The 26511-nt window shown below is 45.8% G+C and overlaps 1 protein-coding gene across 2 annotated transcripts; it reads right to left on the bottom strand.

Annotated features, from left to right (window-relative positions):
* Positions 1–961: 961 nt before the first annotated feature.
* On the bottom strand, positions 962–24096 carry FAN1 (FANCD2 and FANCI associated nuclease 1). 2 transcript variants are annotated; one of them, XM_043921366.1, is made up of 14 exons: positions 23918–24096; positions 21920–23461; positions 19535–19675; positions 18940–19141; positions 15124–15357; positions 13462–13593; positions 10753–10861; positions 9695–9814; positions 7766–7930; positions 7180–7327; positions 5548–5651; positions 4601–4795; positions 3836–3964; positions 962–1205 (listed from the first exon to the last, which is right to left on the bottom strand). In XM_043921366.1, exons 2-14 carry the CDS (start codon positions 23169–23171, stop codon positions 1068–1070), a joined length of 3069 nt encoding a protein of 1022 aa, XP_043777301.1. In that variant the 5' UTR covers positions 23172–23461; positions 23918–24096; the 3' UTR covers positions 962–1067. The 2 variants fall into 2 exon arrangements, with proteins under 2 accessions (XP_043777301.1, XP_043777300.1); XM_043921365.1 differs by having other exon boundaries at positions 23931–24096.
* Positions 24097–26511: the final 2415 nt, after the last annotated feature.

Below are 26511 nucleotides of genomic sequence, written 5' to 3'. Positions count from 1 at the left end.
GATCGGGGAGTAGGATCCTGGCCGAGCCGCCCAGGCCTCCCATCCTGATCAGTCCCTTCCTGTGTCCATTCCCCTCCCCACCCTGCCCAGGGCTCTGCACACCTTGGAGACACTGCAGGTTGGTTCCACACAACCACAGTAAAGTGAGTATCATCACAGTCTGCAAGTCATGTGAATTTTCTGGTTTCTGAGGACATGTGAAAGTGATGCTTCTGGTATACTATAGTCTATTAAGTGTGCATTATATCTAAAAGAAGTGTACACTCCTTTTAAGTATTTTAAAATACTTTCCTGCTGAAATATACTAACCATCATCTGAACCTTCTGCAAGTCAAACCATAACAAATATAATAACAGAGAAGTCTGAATCTGTGAGAATCACTGGAATGTGACCGAGACCCAAAGTGAGCACTGCTGGAAGGATGGTGCTGACAGACCTGCTCGATCCAGGGCTGCCCCAGACCTTGGATCTACAAAAACAGTAGTGCTGAAGTGAGTTCTGCCAGCGTGGGAGACTGCCTCAGTCATCGGGGACATCCCCAAGGGTCAAGACGGAAAGGGACAACTAAATGCCTCTGGTAGCGAGTGTCCCTCCCCATGGTGATGCAGGCCCAACCGGAGCAAGTGTTGACAGAAATAACAAGGCACTTGATGACAATGTGTTTCTTAATTCCTAAAAAAATCAGAGAAATCAGAAAACATATAAATTCAAGAATCTGTTTCTAATATATTTTTTAGAAACACTGTGTGCTACTTTCATAAAAGACCAAAAGCTGTGAATCGTCTCGTTTTGCAGTTTTCCAGTTTTCTGTAAATATAACTTAATAACATAATGCATTCAGCTCCTGAAACAGCCACCAAGGTTCTGACCTTTTTGGAAGTTCTTTACTGATATGTGGGATCAGTGAGTGCCCTGAAGCCAGTACTGAGGTTGGTGATACAGACACTGTACAATGATGAGTCCTTAAGGTGCCAGGTTTATTATGACAATAACAAAACCAAAATTAAATAGGATGTAGTGACATTCTATGCTCTGATGGTCCTAGATGCTTCCGAGCCCTCAGCTCTCAGTCAGGACCCCTGCTCCTGGCCCCGACTGCAGCCACGTGGCAGACCTCCACATCCGCCCCCAGCCGGCGCAGCTCGTCCAGCCAGATCATCTGCTTCTGCGACAGCCGGTCGTGGGGTCCCTTCACTTCCACCAGCTGGGAGGGTAGTTGTGGAGTGATCAGTGTTTTATTGAGACAGAAGGGCTATTCAGGTGGGCTGTGGCAGTTCCCACCAACGACCATTTATTTAGAAGGCTTGTCCAGCTGCACTGCTGTACTTACATGTCTATAACAACTAAACATGTACATATGAATTCAGTGAGAAAGTCCCTTATTCTGTAGAAACCAGACTGTCCTCCACAGAGAATTAGGAAATGGATTCATACGTAATACGGCAGCTGAAATAGTTTTCCAGCACACACAGCACTGTTATTCTCCTGCTCAACACCCCTCAGTCACTTTTTTGTTGTGTCTGCAATTAGACCCAAGCTCCTTGCCAGGACCCACAAAACTGTGTGGCCTGGTGTCTTCCCCACGCAAGCAGAGCCCTTGCCCGTGCTTGCCAGTCCCACTGCCTAGTACACGTCTCCCTACTCTTCACGTGTCTGACACCTTCCCCCTCAATGCTCAGCTCAGATTTATTTCTAGGAAGGTCCTTTCCCTTCCTGTCTACTTGTTTACGATGTGTATCATAAGATAAAACTGCTCATCACACATCAGCTCCATGGAACCAGAACTGTGTCAGAGTTGTCTATCACAGAGCACCAAAATTCAAAACACAGCGATGGAGACTACCAACATGAACTACAAATGTTTTTGTTTTCTTTTTAAATTAATAAAGCATTTCCACAGCCTAACAGGAGTTAGAGAGAGCTTAACAGAGATCCCAAAGGGCAGAACAGAGAGAAAAAAATATTTGAATAGATAATGGCTAAAACATTTTTCAAAGTTGATGGAAATTATAAACCCAAAGATCCAAGAAGCTCAGTGAACTCCAAGTACAGACCCCTAAAGAACACGACTCTAAGAAACATAAATTGCATGTAAGTTTGAAAAAAAAAAAAGGCAGGGTGGGGGGGATCTAATAAAGCAGCCAGAATTTTTAAAAGCCAGAGGGGAGAGACTACAGACTTCTCACTAGAAACAATACAAGCTAGATGACAGTGGACAAATATTTTAAGGCATTAAAAAAAAAATTCTTTGCCTAGGAAAAAATATCTTTCAAAAACGAAGACTTTAAAGTCTTAAAATGTATAAAACCTAAATAATTTATCATTAGCACACTTCCATTGCAAGATATGTGAAAGGAAGTTCTGTCAGGAAGAGAATGATAGTACATGGAAATCTGAATCTATATAAAGGAGTAACCATTAGAATTTGTACCTATATGAGTAATTATAAAGGCTCATTAGTACACTGTAGAAAGCAAAATAATGTGTTACAGGGTTTATAACATGTTGACGCATAATGTATGAACACAGCACAAAGGCTGAGAGAGGAGATATATGTTGTAGGGTTCTTTATATTCTGTGTGGACTGGTAGATCACTTCAAAGTAGATAAGTGTAAGTACACACTGTAAACACCACTCCAACCACTTAAAACACATGAAGAGTCAGAGCTAACAAGCCAACAGAGGATAAAATGCAACCTTAGACAAAATGAAGAACTGAGACAAAAAACAAATGGAAGGTTTAAAGCCAAACATGAATAATCACATTAAATGTAATATTCCCAATACTAACAAATTAAGAGCACAGGTTGTCAGATTAGATTAAAAGTAAGACCCATATATATGCTGCCTACAGAATATAAGAAACTCAAATATAAAAACAAAGATAAGTTTTAAAAAAGTATATTAACTGCCGGCAGCCAAGAGAAAGCTGGAGTGACTATATAATAAATTTATATCAGTTGATTTCAGAGCAAAGAACATTACCAAGAATTAAGGAAGGTCATTTTATAAAAGAGTTCAATTCATCATGGAGACATGACAATCCTAAGTTTATATGTTGAATAATAAAGCTTCACAATATATATAAAGCAGACATTGATAAAACTGAAAGGAAAAACACCCAAATCCACAACTGTAGTCAGAGGTGTCACGTGACACCAGAAGCATGACGCAGAGAGAACAGATGAGCTGAACTCATCAAAACTTAATACTTCAACTGTTCAATACACTAGACAATGAAAAGTCAAGTCACACACTGAATGAAATGTATCTGATAAAGAACCTGTATGATAATTTTTCTTTTCATCTCAAAATTCAGTAGTTTAAGAAAACCACTAGCCTGTGACAGGCAGGATGAGACCAGGTAGACCAGGTGAGGAAAGGGTGGTGGCCGGCCTACAGCATGTGAGCAGATGCTCACTCTCGGAGCTTAGAAAAATCACCCCCAGCCATCCCGGCCTCTTACCTGCTGCTTACATCCTAGGCTCATACCTGCTGAGTCCCTGCCCTTGACCTGCTTCCAACAGTGGACACAGCACAAGCAATGGTTTGTTGCTGCCAAGCTCAGCTGATAAAAGAGACTAACTTCATCCTGCTTACAGCCTGGCCCTTCTCCCTCACCTGCTCGGATGAAATAGGCTGCCGCGTGGGGAGAGGCCAGGTGTCAGCACTGTGGGCGCCTCTATCAGCAGCCACCGAACAATCCTAGCCCTCAGTCCAGCAACTCTTGAGGGATTCAATCTTGTCTATCACCAAGCAAGAAATGCCTGGATTATGGCCTTTAAGTTGATCATAAAATTACAAACATGACTTTCCATTCTAGCTCAACTGACCTTGACGTGATGACTCTGGGAGCTCCACACAACCAGGTCGGGGAGGCCCCCTCGGCAGTGCCGGAAGTCCACAGCCAGGCGCCGGCACACGCCACTGAGGATGGAGCCCCCTAGGCAGGACACAAGATCCTGGACAGGAGACACAGGGACGGTTAGCCCTCCCCTGGGATGGAGACCCCGGAGCCCCCATTGATGGTGAGACGGGGGAGACCCCATGTGTCATTCAGCAGAGATGGGGTCCTAGGACACCAAGCGTCCTTCTGCCCCTGGTGCTGGCACCCCGGCCTCTGGGGACGCTTTCTCCTTGGTCAGTTACCAAGCTTTTACCCGGTCAGGAACATCCAGGGAGCAGCTAAGAAGAGAGGATTTGGGGTGAGCACTTAGGATGCGACAGTGGACCATGGAGGCCACTGGTCACAGGACGGGGAGAATGTCCTCCCTCCAGGGGCCACAGGCCAGGCCAAGGAGGCTGCCAACCAAACGGGCAGAAGGCATAACTGGGGCTTGTTCACACTTGGGACTGTCCCTTCAGGAACAGAGGCCTGTGGGCAGGGGTACGACAAGCACATGCATATACACATGTGTATGCATGTGCTTGCATATATACATGAACAGGTACACACATACACACAGGTACATGGGTGTGTGCATACATACAGGTACACATATATGTGAATGTGTGCATGTATGTTTTTTGTTACAATTGCTAAAAGGAAACCCACATTGGAGGCACTTCCTAAGCGAACCCCGCCTGCAGACTCTCACCTGGGCTTGCTGCAGAGAAGAGAAGCGATCCCAGCTGACCAGGGAGGACACCCTGCCTTCCTGGGCCTGCCACGCAGCTGCCACCCAGGCCCGCAGGCTCTCCTCAGGGGCGCTGTGGATCTGCTGCAGCCGGGCTTCCATGGCTGGTGCCCTGCTCTCGAAGAAACTGTCTGTGCAGAGGTCCAGCGGGGCCGCCTGTGTGCAGGGAGAACCAGCTCACACTAAGTCTGGGAGGCTGGGGTCATCAGAGGAGCCAACACCCATCAAATCTGGAAACTGGCTACTCTGATGAAGTGGACTCAGGCTTTTTCTCAAAAGATATATAAAAATCACCCAAGTAATCTGATATAAAAGCAATTTATGACACTGGTTTTTTAGAGAACTAATTTGCAAAGACAAGCACAATTTGCCAAAAGAGTTCTTAGGTTAAACTGGTGGAGCTCTTGGACTTCCCAAGTGGTGCCGGTAGTAAAGAATCCACCTGCCAATGCAGGAAACACGGGTTCGATCCCTGGGTCAGAAAGATCCCCTGAAGGAAAGAATGGCAACAGACGCCAGTATTCTTGCCTGGAAAATTCCATGGCAGGCTATGGTCCATGGGGTCACAGAGAGTTGGACAGGACTGAGCGACTGAACATGCACACAGAGTGGAACTCTTAGCAGACATGTGTGACAACACAGGAGTGTACCTGGGCCCCACCAGGGTGAAGCCAAAGACACTGACACTAAAAGTTTCAAGAGGAATGATTCCAGTAAAGTAGCTTACATTTTAAATTCTATGAATCAGATTTAAAAATTAAAAGCCATTCTTACAGTGAAATTAGCACTAGGATGCAGAAGAGTATAACTGGGGGCAAGTTTCTGGGGCTGCAACCTCAGGGTCCCAGGGTGGGAGTGACTCACGTGTGAGTACAGAGTCTCTGCGGCTTGAACGCAGCCAGGGTTACCTGATAGGCGTTTCTGAAGGCGTCTGGCACCCCGTCCATGAATATGATGTCCCACAGCAGGAGGCCAAACAGGGTGCTGAAGGTGGACCCCTCCCCATGGATCCCTGAGACAAGGCACATATGAGAAAAGTCCATCTCTTCTGTTCTCCAAAGACACCACCATAACCTACTGCCAACTCAAGTTGAAGAAAGTAGCAAAAATATTTCAGATTCAAAGCACAGGCTGTTACTGTTTATAATAGCCAGGACATGGAAGCAACCTAGATGCCCATCAGCAGACGAATGGATAAGGAAGCTGTGGTACATATACACCATGGAATATTACTCAGCCATTAAAAAGAATTCATTTGAATCAGTTCTAATGAGATGGATGAAACTGGAGCCCATTATACAGAGTGAAGTAAGCCAGAAAGATAAAGACCATTACAGTATACTTACACATATATATGGAATTTAGAAAGATGGTAATGATAACCCTATATGCAAAACAGAAAAAGAGACACAGATGTACAGAACAGACTTTTGGACTCTGTGGGAGAAGGCGAGGGTGGGATGTTTTGAGACAACAGCATCGAAACATGTATATTATCTATGGTGAAACAGATCACCAGCCCAGGTTGGGTGCATGAGACAAGTGCTCGGGCCTGGTGCACTGGGAAGACCCAGAGGGATCAGGTAGAGAGGGAGGTGGGAGGGGGGATCGGGATGGGGAATACATGGAAATCCATGGCTGATTCATGTCAATGTATGACAAAAACCACTACAATATTGTAAAGTAATTAGCCTCCAACTAATAAAAATAAATGAAAAAAAACAAAAAACAAAAAACAAAGCACAGGCTGTTTTCGTGCCATTCCCAGATCATTTTCTTAACATTAGATTGCTTATATACAGAAGCCTTGCTTAAGGATGAAAGTCTTGGTAATTATGACAAAATTCAAATGCATGTTTCAGAGTGGAAAAACCTAAGGGACATGTTTAAAAACAAACAGGAGGTCTGATGTGGGAGGGTGAATGCCCAGGAGTCTTTGCCTTCTGACCCCATTCGCCTCCTTCCACAGCACTCCTCTGCCTCAACCTGGACACCACATAGTGCCAGGGTTTTTAAGACTCGGGGTTTTACAGAAAACTTCCAGTCAGAGACCACCCAGTCCAGACCCCCTGTCCCCACCCCACATCCAGACCACAAGATGGGGTGGTAACCTCAGAGAGGCCCAGCCCAGTTCCAGGCCGTGTGAGCAGTGAAGCAGGGTCCCCAGGGCTGGGGCCTCTCCGAGTGGGCCCCTCCTGGCCCCTTGGCACACCTGATGCCCCCACCCGAGACCCCGGCGCTCCTCCACACACTGCAGTACCTCTGAGCGGTTGGCTATGGGCAGCATCTTGTGGTCCTCCCCCAATCCTGTCCACCTGCCTGACCCAAGATCTCCAAGAGCAATCCAGCCACCCTTGCTCCTCATGTCCCCACCAGAACACGCCACCCTCATGGTGGCAGGTGTGAACACTGGCCATGAAGAAGCACACGGCCCTGATGAACTGGGGTGATAAAATTCTCTCCTGAGCCCTCTAGGGCCTCCCACAGGGACAGGATAGAGTGACAACACCCCCCAGTGTGGCCACATGGCCCAGAGTTACCCTGGTCGAAGCCGCAGTGTCTATAATGGGCCAGCGCCAGCTCCTCCACAGAGCACAGGAGAGTGGCAGGGGTGGCTCCCCCAGCCTCCAGCACGAAGACAGACTTCCCTGATCCACGCTGTGGGCACAGCCGGCCTGTGACAGTCACCTGGGTGATGGGGAGGAACAGCCGTTAGCCCCACTCCTGCTCCAGCCCTGAAGCCCCAGACAAACTCTCCCAAAGGCCCCTCAAAGGCCACCTGTCCTTAGTGCAGCGGTGGGCTGGTCTGTGAGGACATGGGCAGGTCATCGCCTGGCCCCCAGGAGCGCTGCTCCGAGCTGCTCTCCAGGGTCCTGACTGGGCTGTGGGCAGGAGGCCTGGCAGGGGTGTGAGCTGCTGACTCAGGGGCAGAGTCACAGCCCCTGCTGACCAGGCTTCTTTGACACCTCGATGCCAGGCTGAGGTTGAAGCAAGGCTGGGTCACTGCCCACAGCAAACCAGAGGGCTTTCTGTCTATTGAGAAATGTGTGCTGGAAACCGCTCTTAGGCTGTGTTCAGGAAAAACCCCTGAAATGCACCCACAGTGCCCCCAGAATATTCACTCACGTGTCTGACATCCTCCACGGTGACCTCTGGGAGCTGGCGGAGGAGGTGCATGTACTTCTGGCCGCTGGGAGAGGCCCGCAGGCGCGCGGCCCTTTGGTACAGTGCCAGGCGGTGGCCTGTCCGGACGTGAGGATCGGCCAGCCCTGCAGCGATGCACTGGACAGCCTGTGGAGAGCACGGCACTGTCAGTGTCAGTAAGGCCCAGGCAGCGGCACCCCCATTTCATGGGATGGGAAGCCCCACCATCAATTAATCATTCCTTTTGCTAATTAGCGGTGGGCAAAGCCGCCCTCCAGGGACAAGGACATTATTCCTGTAGATCTCACACAGACACGTTCAACGCATAGATGGAGCACAGACCCTGAGGCAAAGGTGTGGGGCAGAAGCAGTCATGTTCCCAACACCATGTCCTGGTCACACGTGTGGACACATTGCCTCTGGAGACAGAGGAGACTGGGGAGAGGGACCTGGGGTAGGGGTGCTCGGGGCCCCAAGGGATGCTCAGGCCAACTGCAAAATTATATGTGGATTTTTGACCATGTGGGGGTGGGGGGGTGGTCAGAACCCCTAACCTCTGAGTTAGTCAAAAGTCAGCTATATAATTAATGCCACTGAACTGTATACCTAGCAATGGTTAAAATGGCAAGGTTTTTTTTTGTTGTTATATATAATTACTACAATAAAAGAATAAAAAGTAACAACAACAACAAAAAAGCCCAGAAGTCAGTGAAGATCAGACCATCAGAGTGTAGCAGCCCAGAGGAATCCAGCAGAGAGAATGAGGCCCTAACGGAGCCGGGCTAGCTGTAGGGAGGGGTAGCCTTGGGCTCGGCCTGGCCAAACTAGCTGCTGGGCAAACATGAGCCTCTGCTGGGCTGGCCATTGCCTGCTCTGGAAACTGACATACAGAGGGAAGGAATGGTGACAAAATCACAGGTTATGAGTGGCCAGGAAGACCTCTAGGAAAAGGCTAAAAAAAACCAGGATGCTCCATCAACGTCAAAAATAACCTCTGAGCATTAATGAATACTCCTCTCAGCAGACCCAAATGACTATAAACTCCTCTGAAATTTTATTTCAGGGAGAGAGAGAGGCAGTGTGCACACGCCCTCTGTCCACACTGGGTGGGGGCCAGCGGGGGCCTCTCCTGACACTGGGCACCATACCCACCTCCAGGAGAACAGTTTTCCCTGGCTCAAAACACTTGAGGTGACAAGGTGCCTTTTAGTTTCAGGCAGTAAATGGAACGTGTCCAGGCCCAGAGTCAACTTTTCCAGCCCTCCATCACCAGATTCACGTGACCTGCCACTGGAAGAATAAAAGCTCCCAGGGCAGCAGTGCCCTCCGCTGGATGCAGACATGGGGTTGGCATGGACATGGGACCACAGGCAGCCACACAGAGGACCACTGTCGCTGCCTCACAAGGCCCTACCCTGCTGGCCACAGTGGCTGGCAGCCAACAGTGTTCTCAGACTCAAAGTCCCTACCAAAGAGGGCAGCACCCAGATGGGATGGAGCCAGACGCCACGTCTTCACCTATGTTTCTACCAGGAGGCCCTGGGCAGTGAGTGAATGAAACCACCGTTTCCAAACCAGAGAGCGCAACTGTGTGAAAGTGGGGGACACCTAACCCTCCAGCTCCCGACATGATCCACCTGCTGACCCCACGGTCACCCTGTGGTCACACCCCTGCTATTTCTGGGGTTGGCAGAACACAGACAAAGAGGGATGTTTAATAAATCAATGCTTTAAAAAAAAAAGAAATCAATGCTTTAAATCAACTATAGTCCAAGATAAAATATAAACTTAAAAAGAAAGAAAGAAATCAACACCCTCATGACATTTAGAGTCTTAAGGTATTAACAGTTTGCTTTAATGTTAAATGTACATGAAGCTGAAGAAAGGTCGGTGCCCCTAGCAGCTACGTACCGGCTCCAGGCGCTTCAGGTGCTGGTGTAAGTTAAGGGCCAGCCGGTCCCACCATCGGCCCCTACTGTCGGGACAGTACACGTCCTGGGACAAGAGGTTTTCAAGCTCCTCCACGGCTTCCTGCAGCAGCAACAAGAAGGGACACGCATTAGACTCCTGCACACTAAGGCTGCTGTTACACTGAGTTGTCAGGAAAACTGGTGAAGGGTATCAGCATCCTTTCCACTCTAAAATAAGGCCCAGGACCCAGGACTGCCGGGAGGGGGCCCTGGGATGTCCCCCGAGAGTGGCCTGAGCTCCAGAGGCACCCCCACTTCTCAGCAGGGCCCCTGCCACCTCACGTGGATGCAGCTGTGACACCGTGTGGCACTCTCTGTGCACCAGGTCAGCAGCACCGGCCACACGGGGCCAGGCTCTGGGCAGGAGCAGCAGCTGGGCTGCAGGTCCACATGCTTCTGGGAACCCAGCTGGCCATACGGCCAAGGGTGCGAGGAATCGGGGAGGGGGTTGGATAGGTATGAGGCGGGGTCTCCACCCAAAGGCCCCACCTCAACAGGCGGACTTTGTGGTCCATGTTCATGGCTCACGTCTCATGCTCATCTTTTGTGGTTCCCGAATCTCTGAAAAATCTAATGATTCTCCTGAGAAAAATGCACAAACCCCAGAGATGCAACTGCAGATCTACAGACTGCTGAAGCCAGTCCCACGGAGCTGCCCAGGGTCCATGGACCCAGGTGAGGAAGCCCAGCTCTAGCAGAGCCTCTTTGTAAGACGCCGAGTTTCAATACAGAAGTATCCGCACAGCAAAAGCTGAGTCCTGCAACCTCACAGCTCTGAGTGTGAGCAGGGGCGTGACTGGAGCCCTCACTCCTGACCGTAGGTTACTTCCAGACTGTCCATGACTGCTGTCCTGGGAACTTGAGCTGAGGCGAGGCTTCCACCTCAGAGATGTGGGGAGACCCTCCCCATCACATGGGGGCTCTGACAGCAGCTCAGCCCTGGCTGCAGACCACGACGGCAGAAGTCAAGAGCCAGGGGCGGATGGCTGGTGCACTCACCTTGTACAGGTGAAGTCTCTGCAGTATTTCAACGTTTCGGGACAAAATCCTCGTGTAAACCCACCCAACGGTAAAACACCGGAGGAAGAGCGGTAAATTCTCATGGTACCTAAAACGAAGACGTCCACCAGCAGTTTAGTGGTTTGGTGTGTATATTGTAAGACAATCCTAAGAGGTGATTTAGAAAAGGCAGAGGAACCAGAGATCAAATTGCCAACATCCATCGGACCATAGAAAAAGCAAGAGAATTCCAGAAAAACATCTACTCTTGCTTCATTGACTATGCTAAAGCCTTTGACTGTGTGGATCACAACAAACTGTGGAAAATTCTTAGAAATGGGAATACTAGACCACCTTACCTGCCTCTTGAGAAATCTGTATGCAGGTCAAGAGGCAACAGAACTGGATGTGGAACAAAGGACTGGTTCCAAATTGTGAAAGGACTACGTCAAGACTGTACATTGTGTACACTGTCACCCTGCTTATTTAACTTATATGCAGAGTACATCACATGAAATGCCGGGCTGGATGAAGCACAAGTTGGAATCAAGATTGCCAGGAGAAATATCAATAACCTCAGATATACAGATGACATCACCCTTATGGCAGAAAGTGAAGAACTAAAGAACCTCCTGATGAAACTGAAAGAGGAGAGTGAAAAAGTTGGCTTACAGCTCAACATTCAAAGAATGAAGATCATGGCATCCGGTTCCATCACTTCATGGCAAATAGATGGGGAAACAATGGAAACAGTGACAGACTTTATTTTCTTGGGTTCCAAAACCACTGCAGATGGTGACTGCAGCCATGAAATTAAAGGACACTTGCTCTTTGGAAGAAAAGCTATGACCAACCTAGACAGCATATTAAAAAGCAGAGACATTACTTTCCCAACAAAGGTCTGTCTAGTCAAAGCTATGGTTTTTTCCAGTAGTCATGTGTGGGTGTGAGAGTTGGATCATAAAGAAAGCTGAGCACCAAAGAATCAATGCTTTTGAGCTGTGGTGTTGGAGAAGACTCTTGAGAGTCCCTTGGACTGCAAGGAGATCCAACCAGTCAATCCTAAAGGAAATCAGTCCTGAATATTCATTGGAAGGACTGATGCTGAAGCTGAAACTCCAATACTTTGGCCACCTGATAGGAAGAACTGACTCAGTGGAAAAGACCCTGATGCTGGGCAATATTGAAGGCAGAAGGAGAAGGGGACAACAGAGAATGATATGGTTGGATGGCACTGCTGACTCAATGGGCGTGAGTTTGAGCAAGCTCCTGGAGTTAGTGATGGACAGGGAAGCCTGGCATGCTGCAGTCCATGGGGTTGCAAAGAGTCGGACACGGCTGAGCGACTGAACTGAACTGAAGAGGTGAAAAAGCAGACTGAATTTCTTTCTTCTAAGAAGATACATTCTGAACACCGCCTGTCGTGTGCAGTTTTTTACACCACAAATCTATGCTCTCATGGCCACCTGCTTGAAGTCACCAGACGGCGATGTGAAGTGAGAGCCAGAGGTCAGCAGACACCAGCCCCCAGGCCGGACTCAGGGCCTCCACCTGATTTTAATACAAGTTCAGTGTGGTTTCCATGTTTATAAATGGCTAAAAGAAGTCAAAAGGAGAAAAACTGTGTGGCACGTGAAAATTACAAGAAACATACATTTGGAGTCAGAGAACACACCTGCACTGGGACAGTCCCGCCCATTCGCTGGCAGAGCCTGACCACTGCCCCACTGGGCCTCCACACAAGAGGCTACTGACTTCTGTCCTACAGGAACCCAACTTTCCCAGCCACAAGGTCTTATCTTTTTTTTTAACCAAGAAAATCATCCATTAACTTATTTTAACCATTTGTTTTGCTGTTTGGTCTGAGAAATGTTTACACATTTGCCCAATTATCTTAAGAAAATCCCCCAGGGTCCATGCACATCATGGGCTAACACTCGTTGTAAACACTGGTTGTCTCCTTCCTGCAACGGCCTATAAGTAAATGCCTCACTCTGTCTGAATTACTCCCAAACTAAACACGGAGAAAATATTCAGTTGTTTTTTCTTAACAGTAAAGGCTATTTTCCTGGCTATGGTTTTTAAGTTTGTATTATTTCTGTGTAGACTTTTGTCCTAAATGTCTTTCTGAAAGAGATATCCAATACTACTAATTTTTCTCATCACTTTGTACTAAGGAAGGAAAAAGTTTCTTAACCCTATGGAACACGTTGAACATTTTTTTTTTCCCACGTTGAACATTTATTAAACCAAAAAGAATGAAGGATCATGTGCTGTGTACTTGAACTCTTGAAGTAAATGTTCAATTTCATTTTCTTTTTTTTTTTAAGGTATGATTCATTTTCTTGTTCAAAACAACAGCTCCTGGAATTTCCACCAGAAGAAGACAGCTTCTGTCCTGCGGCCAGGCTTCCCCCATGGTTGTAATTCAGCTGACCAAATCCCAGAGGGGCCAGTCCCCCTGCAGGTGGCAAGCCACTGTCTGCCACAGATAGACCAGGGTTATAAAAATCACTCCAAACTTTCAGACACTCCCTGCTACTCACCCGGCACTTTTGACCCCATGTAAAGCGAGGAGGAAGTTCAACTACACACGCTGGCCTCACCACAGAACAAAAGGAGTGCGTTCCTCATGAAGAAGATGATCTTATACAGTTAGAACAACTAGGTTGGTCGGTAACCCTCACAGGCACCAGAGAACCACCTCACCTCAGGGACGGGTGGTCTTTCAGTCCATCCCAGTTCTGCTTTGCACACCGAGCGAGCTCCCTAGCCTCCTCCCAGGCCCCGCTGGCCATCGCCGTGGAGATGTCATTCAGCATGTGTGCGGCTACTGCGTACCTGGCGGGGGCGGGGACAGGCGGGAAACCACGACATTCAGGTTTCAGGGGAGGATGAGCACTGATGTACAGAACCTCATATCCCCACATCCCACCCAACACATTCAGATCCGCTTTTGAAAACACAAGGGTTACGTTTTATCTCAGTAATAATTTGACTATTACTCCATGAATAGCCTAGAAGTGTTCATACAGGCCTCCCAGCCAGAAAGCTGAAGACACACACACCTTACCATCACATCACATGTCCCGTTATATGATGCAACACTGACCAGCTCTTCCTCCCTGACCTCCAGTGCCCACTCACTCATTCATCCATTCAACAATCTGGGAGCAACTATGACAACATGTAACCAATCTCAGGATTATACAGAAGTGTAGGTTTGGTCATTTAATCACTAAGTCAGAGATGGCCAGAGGGATACTGCCCAAGCTAAGAGAATTATTTGGGATTTTCAAAAACAACTTCAGGGACAGTATCTGGGAGATGGCAATGCTGAAATGTTCTGAACCCATGTAACTGAAGAGAGACAGCTTCTCAGCATGTCTTTAGATACCAAAGCAAAGACACAGGCCCCATAGTTCTGTAACACTGAGTGCATAGTCACTGTGCTCTGGACTCACCCTCGAGAGAAAAGCACACACCAGCACTGTGTGCAGAAACTGTCAAATAAGCGAAAAACAGTCCCCCAAGTGTAAAAATTTGCTCACGCACGCTTCCATCTAGCTCTCTTTTAATACTCAACTGGACAGCTCTAAGGCAATGAAAAATGGAATTGGAGAAAGCATTCTAACTAGAAGATCTGACTGAAAAAGTTAATCCTACTGAATACAAATAAGATATTGACCATCCTAATAACTAAGGCAAAATGGGCTAAAATCAGTTTACATTGACTCTGTTTTGATCCAATCATTTCAATAGCTTATTTTTTAAAGCACATACTAGACAACACTTAAACATCTTTCCTAAAATCAAATATCAGAAACCATTTCAGCTAACTTTGAATCACAAACCTGCAACATCTATGCAATTTTTTTTTAAATCAAAATCCACTTTTGCTAAACACTGGCTAAATCCATGCATCAAAACAGATTCATGAAAACTTCTATTGTCTGCGTGATTCTGGTATATGGTCCACAAGTTGGTTATTAGCTTTATTTTAAGCGTCATTACCAGGAAGATATTCAGCCTTGTTCATGCCAACAACATACTCACAAGGCAGGTTTGTTCAAATGTCTATATTTAAAAAATGCTCCCCCTGCCAAAGCTATTTGGGAATATAAACCAGGGGAAAACAGTGAAGCTCTAACTCAAAACTCGTGGGTTTTGGCAACCTTAATCAAACTGCATTTCTACATTCTCCTCACAGTCCTGGAAAAGTATACAAGTAAGCAAAAAACTAAACAGGAAGCAAAAACTTAAAAAATGGTTTTGAGCAGATGTTTCTCTTGTGGATGGCAAAAAACAATAATAGATCCTTCTGCATAAATTTAAAAACACACAGATGTTACAGTGAGCAACCACTTTTACCTAATGAGATCATCCCTGTCCTGGAAGATCGGGGTCTTCCGATTGATGGTGTATCTGGGGAACTCCAAGCGGCCCAGGTTGACCAGCAGCACAGTGGAGAGCTGACCCTGGCCCCCACAGGCGGCATCCTCATCTTCCACCATGTCGCTCAAGGAGAAGAGCAGCAGGGCCCGGGAAAATACTGCCCGAGGGCCTCGAGAGACTCTCAGGGAACATCCCGCCACGTCTTTAGCTCTGAAAAATACACAGTATGGAAGAGACTTGCTGGTCTGTAAGCATTTGGACATCAGATTTCATAGATTATTTCAAGCTAAACAGTATTCATTATTCTAAACCTGAAGCAAACCTCTGGCCTCTGGCTGTGTGATGTTAAAGCATTTGTTAACCTCTCTGGGGTTCAGAGCCCCACCTTGGAACACGGTGAAGATTTGATGAAATTAAACCTGCAGATGATTTCACATAGTGTTTGCCTCAGTAAAAGAGCAGAATAAGGTTTATGCTGGTCCCGAACACATGAAATAACCAGAGAAACTCAAAGTGTTACCTGTTTGACATTAGCAACTCTCAATTCTTGACTCCAGTGACAATTTAGATTAAATAATAGATATTCATTTATTTAAGATAACTTTATTTATTTATTTATGGCAGTGCTGGGTCTTTGTTGCTGTGTGCAGGCTTTTCTCTAGTTGCAGCAAGTGGGGGCTACTCTCGAGTTGTGGTGCACAGGCTTCTCATTACAGTGGCTTCTCTTGTTGGGGGGCACAGGCTCGAGGGTGAGTGGGCTCAGTAGTTGCAGTTCCTTGGCTCTAGAGCACAGGCTCAGTAGTTGTGGCACGTGGGCTTAGTTGCTGGCAACACGTGGGATCCTCCCACACCAGGGATCGAAACCATATCTCCTACACTGGCACATGGATTCTTTACCACTGAGTCACCAGGGAAGCCCCACAGGTCTTTATTTAGAAAGTCATTATCCAAGGCTCTTGGTCAGGCAGCAGGTCACAACCAGGGCCTTCTGGCTCTAACAACCTGGACACCATGCATGACAGGGTTTCTCTATTGACATCTGGGCATTAGACAATGCTCAGCTGTGTCCCTAGCCTCCACTCACTAACTGTCAGTGGCACCCACTACCCACCTCAGTCACAACAAGAACGCCTCCAGATGATGCCAGGCATGCCTGGAGATCAAGGTCCCCCAGTGAGAGCTGGAGTCCAGTGGAGGACCTCACCTTTCCTACCAGCCCAGAAGCTATGAAACCAAAGGCAGAGCTGACTCCCTAGGGCATCCAGAGATCAATGCCCCCAGCACAGTCTCGAAGACACAGGGGTAGGGTTCCCACCTTACCACCATCTACATGAGGACCACGCAGCCACAGAGCCTGACAGCACCCCAGCCTTCCTCCCCATGCAGTCCCGAGCGTGTCCAGTGGCCCGGGATTCCAAGTTGCAGAAGGAAACATTCAGTGTGACTAAACACACAGAAGGATTCAAAGAGTGCGAATAAGGAGGCTTTTTCTGCAGAGGAAGGTAACCAGGTATTACCTTCATGTGGAGACTCAGGTTCCACTCCTGGGCTCCACAGCTTAATGAAGAAATAAAGGACACTGTCTGTCAACAGACAAAATGATAAAGGTGTGCTATGTAATGGAGTATTAGCCATAAAAAAGAAATTCTTCCATTTGCAACAATGTGAGGGATCTAGAGAGTATTACCCTTAGTAAAACAAGTCAAAGACAAATACTACATGTTATCACTTCTTTGTGGACTCTCAAAAACAAAACAAATGAATGTATATAACAAAAGAGAAATAAATTCACAGCTAGAAAAAATAAACTAGTGGTTACCAGCAAGGAGAAGGAAGCAGGGAGAGGTGAGACAGGTAGAAGAGTAAGAGAGATGAAATACCCTGTAAGAAATAGATAAGCAACAAGGATGTACTGCACAGCACAGGGAAATACAGTCATCATTTTGTAATAAATTTAAATGGAGTATAATCTGTACAAATACTGACTCACTATGCTGCAAACCTGAAACTAATATGTCAACTATATGTCAATCAAAAAAAAATTTTTAAGGATAGTGATTCTAGTAAAAAACTAGAATACTCTTAATGGGCTTACCCGGTGGCTCAGTGGTTAAGAATCTGCCTGCCAATGAAGAAGACACAGGTTGGATCTCTGCTCCAGGAAGATCCTACATGCCACAAAGCAGCTAAGCCCATCCGCCATTAACTACTGAGCCTGTGCTCCACAGCAGGAGAAGCCACTGCAATGAGGAGCCCTTGCATCATAATTAGGGCAGCCCTGCTCACCGCACCAGAGAGAAGTCTGCACAGCAACTGAGACCCAGTCAGCCAAAAGTAAATAAATAAATTTATACATGTAAAAAAATGGTCTTAAGATTCTCATTTTCCTATAATTCTCATGTCAGTGATAAAAAATGTTCATCTCAATTCTATTTCTGTTCCTACATGCTCAGTGCTTATACTGAGAAACAGCTAATTTAGTGTTCACTTACTTTTAAAATATTACACACATGAATACCATGAAATACTTAAGAAATAAAATTAAAGACTTAGAAGACATTTAACCACAGGGATGAGGATCTTATACCCCTAAATCAATTAAGTATAAATACATAATCTAGTTAAATACTTTTGGAAAATCTACAGTATAAACTTTTTGAAATGTTGACAGTGACATTTTTCTTAATAATGTGTGCCTTATTTATGCCTGTGTTTTACTAAGATTAATATTTGTAATATCTTCCCAATAAGGATGGCTCTTGGCACATTAACAGCTCAAAGTTACACACACACACACACACACACACACACACACACACACATTATATAAAATAACAATGACATTGCTTTAAACTGTTTGCCAAAAGCATTATCTCATCTCATTTTCAACAACTCTGGAAAGTGGATTTCCAGACTAAGGTTGATATAGTTATACTTTAGACATAACATGGGCAGAAGAAATAAATTCTGAGATTTTTATGATCTTTCCTAACCTGAAACTGTTCAGGAGCTTTTATAAGGACAAAAGAAACCATCCACACAGCTTTTGGAAAATTTTAATGTTTCAACTCAAGAGAAATTGCATATTATTGCTGACAGATCATGTTTCAATAAAAAGTCTACTGAAATAAAAATTTGGCTGGATAATTCATGTTTAAATCTTGTTTAGGAGAGTAGTTAAAACTGCATTTTTCTTGAGTAACAAAACACTAGAATATGCTAAGGGCCCAGTGCCTCTAACCTCTTGGCTCTTGGTTTTTCTTGTCCTAGAAATCAGTGTGGTATGACAAGAATTACAAAAGCTAACCCAAGAAAGAATCCAGACCTGATCATTAAGGTTCTCTGCCTTTTCAGTATGGCAGCAATTGCAAAAACAATCACAATCTGGAAACACGTACCATCTGTTTTAAGACCTTAGTATGTGCTGTGTGTGTGTGTGTGTTAGTAGTGCAGTCATGTCCAGCTCTTTGTGACCCCCATGGACTGTAGCCTGCCAGACTCCTCTATCCATGGAATTCTCCAGGTATGAATACTGGAGTGATTTGCCATTTCCTTCTCCAGAAGATCTTCCTGACCCAGGGATGGAACCCAGGTCTCTTGCATTGCAGGCAGATTCTTTACCACTGAGCCACCACGGAAGCCCAACCAACAACTCAAAAGTTCTTACTGTAACAAGTTCCTTCGCTGTTCACCTGAAACTACCACAACATTGTTAACTGACCACACCCCAACGCAAAATGTTTTTTGTGTTAATAAATAAATAAAATGATTTAAAAAAAAGAGCCACAAAACCTTTTCAGGATCACTGCGCCAATGCCAGGCTGGTTCCGGCCCCAAGTACAGACTGAAGGCTGCTTGGCCAATCTGAGGAACGCGTCCACCAGCTGCTGCTTCTGCCCATGAGCACTTGCCAGGTGGAAGGTCTTTGCCAGGGCTTTCAGTTCCGGAGCAGAAAGGAGCTCCAGCACCTCAGGGAGTTCCTGCAACTCAGATTCTGAAATTTTTTTTTTTTTAAAAAGTACTTTAAATAAGTTTATTATTTTCCAGTTTTATTGATACTTTGAGAAGAAAGCTTATTTGTTGTCCTAAGATTAAGAACTCAATTTAGGGATTTCCCTAGTGGTTCAGTGGTTAACTCTGAGCTCCCAGTGCAGGTGGCCTGGGTTTCATCCCTCTTCAGGGAACAAAGACCTTACATGCCACAACAAAGATCCAACACAGCCAAATAAATTAAAAAAAAAAAAAACAAAAACCCCAATTTAAAAGACACACACAATCACTATTTCTCAGGCACCAATCAGGAGATGACATGAAACTAGCACCACCCTCATTTTGCAGAAACTCCCTTCACGGTGTTTCCACTTTGGTTCCCCTGGACGAACCATACCTGTCTGCAGGAAGCCTGCATGTGTCAGCTCTCCAACCACAGGGGTTAAGTCAGCAGAGATCTCTTCATAGGCCAGCTTGTTCACCTTAATCCAGCCAAACTTACGTTGAAAAAGTCTTACGTATAACTTCTGACCATTGGCTGTGATAAAGTTAAGATAATCAGTGAAAAACATTCTATTTCTTCTCAAAAACCACCTCAGTCCTGCTACCATTTCCTTTTGTAAACCAAAGTGAGTAAAACATGCTGTGTTACAAATGCACATATGCTGACTCAACTGATCTTCCAAGAATATCATTTTCTTCCTTTGGAAGACAGAACTTATTTCAAATACAAAGTCCTGTGGGAATGTCTCCTTGGCCTGTGTGCAGGACAGGAGGAGCAAGAGGACACAAAACCTTTGTGACAGTCTTTGGAACTAAGGCTCCCTCTTCTCTTCTGTCATGAAAAGTGGGAGTGGGCGCCAGTAACACCATCCTCTCAAAGCTGGTGAAAAGATTAAACAAGATAAGTATATAAACCATTCCAAAGTTGGTAATGATTATTAGCCACTTAAAAACCTAAAGGACTTCCTTGGTTGTCCAGTGGTTAAGAATCGCCCATCCACTGCAGGGTCCCTAGTCAGGGAACTAAGATCACACATGCTTGTGTGGTGCGGCCAAAATTAAATAAATAAAATTAAACAGAGAAATAACACCATCTATTTAAATATATATATATACATATATCTTTAAAAAAATAATAAAAAATAAAAGGGTAAGATGAAAGTTCCCCACTGTCTAACCAACATTTCTAGTCCCTCAAGAGAGGCACACCCGCCCCCTCACCGAGAGTTCCAGTTATTCTGTTCTCTGTTTTTGGTTTCATACGCAATATTCTATTTTAGGCTGAAAAATCACATGAAAAGGATTTTTTAAAAAAAGTCGGGCTTTGGTAGAGCAGCCATCTCTAACTCAGTGATCTCCACGAAGCTATTTAATTAACCTGGTCTCAAGTTTTCCTATTACCCAAATTATCTTTCAATTTCCAAATCTAGAGTGGTCTCGGGACTTCCCTGGCCATCCAGTGGTTAGGACTCTGCTCTCCCAATGCAGGAGCGCTGATTCCATCTTTAGTCAGGGAACTAAGATTCTGTATGCTGCATGGTATGGCCAAAAATTTAGAAAAACAAAATGATATGACTTTATTTATTAAATTTTCTACAGTTATTTCCCTTTTCTCTTGAAAGAGGCAAAATCGATTCACAGTAGCTATTTTCACAACAGAGACACTAAAGATGATTCTCTGTGGAGGGCAGCCCATAAGAATCTGCAGAGCTTACACTAGGAAACTGTTCCTACTTCTCAATCACACCACAGCCCAGGGTTACTAACTACTTTCATAAACGCTCGTACGCCAACCAAAGATCTGTGACCACCCTGGATACAAGAGTCGATAGGGTGTCACCCACACAAGCAGAGCCACAGTTCCACTGTGTGAACGTAAAACTGAATTCCTTCTCTTACCCGTTATTGGTAACGTTCAGGACTTCTTTTTTGTAACTGGACTGGGAGTCAGACCTGCCACTATTACTAGTGGTCAGCATGGCCCCCAAGGAAGCTTTTCCTGCTTGAGAGGGACTCATGTGCACATAGCCATCAAGATCCTTTGGATGAGCAGCTGATGGCGGGTGGAAGTGGGGCAGGAGGGAGTGCACAGCTCTTGCTCTAAACCTGCGCTATTAGCTTTGAGCCACACAGCTGGCTGCCAAGGAATTTAGGTATGTTTTTAAATGTACCAATTTACAAAATTAAAAAAGAAAAAAAATTAATGTATCAATTTAGCTTGAAAACTTCCATTTCCTGCATACCTTTACTTTAAAAGGCAGAGCCCAGGCAACTAAAGTGTTATTGGAGGAAAAAAATATGCCCCAGTACCCCTTAGTTTGTTTATTTGCCTGTATTTTATTTTCATTTTTGAGGAAATGGCCCGCAAAAATGACAAATCCACCAAATACAACCACAAGCTTGATTACATGCCTGAAATGCAAGGTACACTTTTCTAAGTTACACTATTTTTTTCCCCCTAATCTGGGAAAGGCTGTTTTTACAACCATCAAATATACATAAAAAGGACAAACAACTGCTTCCATTACAAGCAAAGTACAGTGTATAAGGATGACAGTGCAGAAGCAGGCATCACCTGGCCCCAAATCTTATCTCTTTTTAAAGGCACATCGTTGTTGAGCTGAACACCATCACTGACTCTGATTCCCCTGAGTATTCCCAGGGGGCTCCCCAAACCACTGACTCCTCGGGGTCATCAGCTTTCTGCCCATCACATCCCAGATGAACTCAGGGCAGCAAATGGCAAACAAAGCCTCAGAAGCAAACAGGCTCAAGATACCTGATAACTGATGAAACTTAGTTACAATGCCCTTCTCCTGTTCATCAAAGAGCATCCTGTCTTCTTCATTCTCAAACACGGCTTTCAGCACCACCAGGAAACTCCGAAGGTAGTAAGGATGGTCTGGCACTTCTGGACTTGTGACCCAGGACACATCACAGCTTGACCTCTTCTCCAAAGGCATCTGATGAGTGATTTTATCCTCTAAGCTACTGTCAGATTCTGGAGGAAGCATTTGGCTGTTGGTCTGTATAGAAGCACCAACTGTGGAACTCGGAGGTTTTGCCTCCCGATGTGAGCCCTGATTTGTCACTTCTGAAACAATAGTCATTTTCACCTCTTCATAATGACCTGTCTCACATTTTTCAGTAACTTCACCATCTACTCCTTTGACACTCTCCTGCTTTGCAAGATGGTCCTTAGAAGCAGACTTTCTATGCCCAAGAATTAAATCTGATGAAAACACAGGCACATCACCTGTGCAGGCAGGTGTTAGGGTTGATTGCTCACATTCCTGGGCAGCTGTCTGGCCTTCAGCTTCCTCCACCTTAGTGCTTTCCACTGTATGTGCTGGGGTGCTCAGCTCCTCCTGAGAATCACCAGTAAATATGTTCTCCTTTTGAGAGCTATTCTCCAGAAGTGGATCCTGGCCCTCCACCTCCAAATGCTGATCAACCAGGCTCTTAACCCTTGTGCATGAGGACCTCTGCAGACTCTGATTAGTGAACCCCTCATTCTGATTCAGGGATCTTTTAGCCTTTATGTATCTTCTGGACAATTTAGAGGACAGGCTTCCCAGAGAAATGACTTTTACATTATGATGTCTCAGCTCTTCTTGATTTCTGCACACCGAGTCACCTTTACTTTTAAAGTAGGGGCTGGTCTGCTGTTTTTTGCCCATTTTTGCTGAATCATTTTGACAAGGGGTTAAATTTATTGTTGATGGTGACGACTTCTCTGGTGTTATATCTTCTAAGGCATTATTGGTCAAATCTATGGTGGGCACGTTTGAACTTAGGCCAACATGCCCCGGACCACCTGGAGTCATGTTGCCGTGGTCAGCACACATTTCATCAAGGTGCCGGTTCAGGTCATATCTTTGCACCATCTTACTACAAATAGGGCAGGCAAGTTTAGCAGGGGGTGCATTGTTAAAAAACGAAATAATAGAGTTAGATTCATTTTGTTTAGTCTTGCTGCTTGATAAACTTGTACGAGGCCTTTTTTTTGAGGATTTGCCTACAGACATCATGAGTATTATTAGGAAAGCTGGGTGGGGACTTCCCTGGTGTCCAGTGGTTGGGATTCTGTAATTCCACTGCAAGGGGCCCAGGTTCGATCCCTGGTCTGGGAACTGGGATCCCCTGCATGCCCCAATGGGCAGCCAAGGAAAAAAAGGCAAAGTTGGGTGTTTGTTTCAAGTAGTAAAACACAAGGTAAGACTTGGGAAAGAGATCAGTGGTTTACTTTTACTTCCCTGATTCGAAATCATAAAAAATGGGATCCTATTGGACTTCATGTTACTCATTTAGTTTCTTCTTCCTATGAAACAAAACATGTGAATTAAGAACATATTTATGAATTCAACACCAGAGGCGGGAAACGATCAACGATAGTATCTCATGGGATGGGGCCTTGAATAGACTCTGGCCTTGGAAAGAAAAGCCCAAGGCCCGGCTGTCCACGCGACCCCAGGGTGTCCCTCAGCCGCGAGGATAAGTTCTTGGGCTCCTCTGTAAGATCTAAATCAGCCACCCTAAAAAGGGACGTCTGACTACGCGAGGTCTTCGTTTAAAAACCGCCGCACGAGTAACTTCTCCCAGGCAGAGCACGCCTATCCCGCCCGCACAGGCCTGTAATGAGAAGCGCCGCCGGGAGTCGCGGGCATCTGTCCACCCCACCTCGTCCCGCCTCCCCGCGATCCTGCAGCTCCAGCCGCCGAACCTCCTGAGGCCAAAGCTCTGGCAGGCCAGCCCTCCCCTGGGATCGTATGCGCACCTGAGATACGCACCTGGGAGGTGCACCTGGGACTCCGCCGCCAGCCCGGCTGCCCTCCTCCCTCCCTTCCTTCCGTTCCCCCAACTCGCTCTTCTGGCCCAGCCGCCGCCAGCAGCCAGCTCTCCTCTCACAGCCCCCAACCCCGGCCAGACAGCCCCGCGCCTTCTACGGGCTACGCGCGCCAGGCATTCCCAGCCGATTCCCGAGGACTCGGCCATCACAGGCTAGGCCAGCGGAGGTTCGAGCAATCAATCGGCCTTCCCTCTCCCCTTAAAGGCAGCCGGCGGTTCGGGGAGGCTGAGCCAGAGTAGGTCGGCCCAGACTCCCCACCTCCTCCCTTTCACAACCTGGCGGAGGCGGGCGGGCGGGAAGGTGGGCAAGTTGCTGTTCTCGAGCATTCGGTGACCAAGGAAGCCGCCTCCTGGGAGGAGACAGAGGCGAAGACTCCACTTGGCCAGCAAGCCTGTGCTGAGTTTCCTGGAAGAGATGCTGTTTGCTGCCTAATGCAAGAGATTCCAAAACCTCAGGAGCACAGGAGTCCAGGGCCATACCACCTTGAACTGAACGCACCCCATCTCATCAAGAGCAAAAGGCTAGTAGATCAACAAGGACCTACTGTGTAGCACAGGGAACTATATTCAATATCTTGAGATACCCTACAATGGACAAGAATCTGAAAAAGTACACACACACACACACACACATCTGTATCTATGAATCACTTTGCTGTTCACCTGAAATATTGTAAATTAACTGCACTTCAATTAAAAAAGGTAAAAGAATAAATGTATTGTAGGTAATAGGGAATGGTGAGTTTGCACATTTTTTACATTAAAATGTAGTTTGTAAATGTAGTTTTTCTTTGTGCTAATAGTTTAATATAATGAGGTTACATAATTTAACATAATGGTTATGTGTAACAACAACAAAATTACTGAAAATTTATCAGCCAGACCTTGAGTGCAGTTACCCTTATGGCAGAAAGTGAAGAACTAAAGAGCATCTTGAGGAAAATGAAAGAGGAGAGTGAAAAATTTGGCTTAAAGCTCAACATTCAGAAAACTAAGATCATGGCATCCAGTCCCATCACTTGATGGCAAATAGATGGGGAAACAGTGGCTGACTTTATTTTTTGGAGCTCCAAAATCACTGCAGATGGTGATTGCAGCCATGAAATTAAAAGACACTTACTCCTTGGAAGGAAAGTTATGACCAACCTAGACAGCATATTAAAAAGCAGTAGACATTACTTTGCCAACAAAGGTCCGTCTAGTCAAGGCTATGGTTTGTATGGACGTGAGAATTGAATTATAAAGAAAGCTGAGTGCCGAAGAATTGATGCTTTTGAACTGTGGTGTTGGAGAAGACTCTTGAAAGTCCCTTGGACTGCAAGGAGATCCATCCAGTCCATCCTAAAGGAGATCAGTCCTGGATGTTCGTTGGAAGGAATGATGTTGAAGCTAAAACTCCAATACTTTGGCCATCTGATGCAAAGAGCTGACTCATTTGAAAAGACCCTGATGCTGGGAAAGATTGAGGGTAGAAGGAGAAGGGGACAACAGAGGATGATATGGTTGGATGGCATCACTGACTCAATGGACATGGGTTTGGGTAGACTCCGGCAGTTGGTGATGGAGAGAGGCCTGGTGTGCTGTGGTTCATGGGGTCGCAAAGTCGGGACATGACTGAGCAACTGAACTGAACTGAGTGCTGATGTCAGCTGGTTCCAACACCCCAAGGGACCCAAATGGAAACTTTCTGAGGATGGGGCACCTGTCTGTGGTCCCTTACCACTGCCTACAGCAGCAGCCAGCACTGTGTGATTACTCCATAAATGTGTGCTGAATGATTGCATGAATAAATGAACAAACCAAAGAGAAAAGGGACGTGAACAGGGAATTCACTGACAAATATGCATCGAGTGCCAACCTCATGCCTGGTAAAGTCCTTGGTGCTGTGAACAGAACAAAGAATGCAGAAATGAGGGGGAAAAAATCCTGCCTTTGTGGCGAATACATTTTGATGAAGGAAGATAGAGAAAAAACAAAAATATACGTAAATTATAGAGAGTTTAAGGCAAGTACAGATTAAATGAAATTCCTGTTTTATGACAAGGTGAGAAAAATTTAAACACGTCTTTCCCAGTTTGGGCTTCTGCATTAGTGTTGTGTGTTCTGTTATCAGCATTAATCAGACCTCCTTTTTAATCTTATCAAGGGTCACAAGTCCTTAGGAGATAAGCTTCCTTCTCAATAGTGATGGTCCATGACCCACTTCCCTCTCATGCATAAATCTAGATGTGTAAACCATCAATAATACAGCATTTAATGTACAGATCTGTGTCTCAAAACCATATGTAATTGCGCCTTGACCTCTAACAGGCGAAACAGTTGTCAGAGGGGAAGGAGGCTGCCAGGAATTCCCTCTTTAGGGTAGCTTTTCCTACCAGGAAGGAGACCAATAGTAAACCTCCCATAAATTCCCTCTCTGGGGGCATTTTATGGCTATGAAGATGGAAAGACCCCTGGCACCTGAATTTGCAAACATTATCACAAACTTATCTCCCATTTATTGTTGACATCTACCTGCTTTTC

The sequence above is a fragment of the Cervus elaphus genome, chromosome 13, assembly GCF_910594005.1.
Source record: "Cervus elaphus chromosome 13, mCerEla1.1, whole genome shotgun sequence".
NCBI classification, from domain to species: domain Eukaryota; kingdom Metazoa; phylum Chordata; class Mammalia; order Artiodactyla; family Cervidae; genus Cervus; species Cervus elaphus.
This window is presented reverse-complemented; position numbering and strand designations above follow the sequence as displayed.

Coding starts and splice junctions, on each gene's coding strand:
- FAN1 (XM_043921366.1), bottom strand. CDS start 23,171: ATGATGTCTGTAGGCAAATCCTCAAAAAAAAGGCCTCGTACAAGTTTA. Junction 9,815..10,752: donor AGAGACTTCACCTGTACAAG/GTGAGTGCACCA, acceptor TTGCTGCTGCAG/GAAGCCGTGGAGGAGCTTGA. Junction 4,796..5,547: donor CCTTCAGAAACGCCTATCAG/GTAACCCTGGCT, acceptor CCCTGCACACAG/GCGGCCCCGCTGGACCTCTG.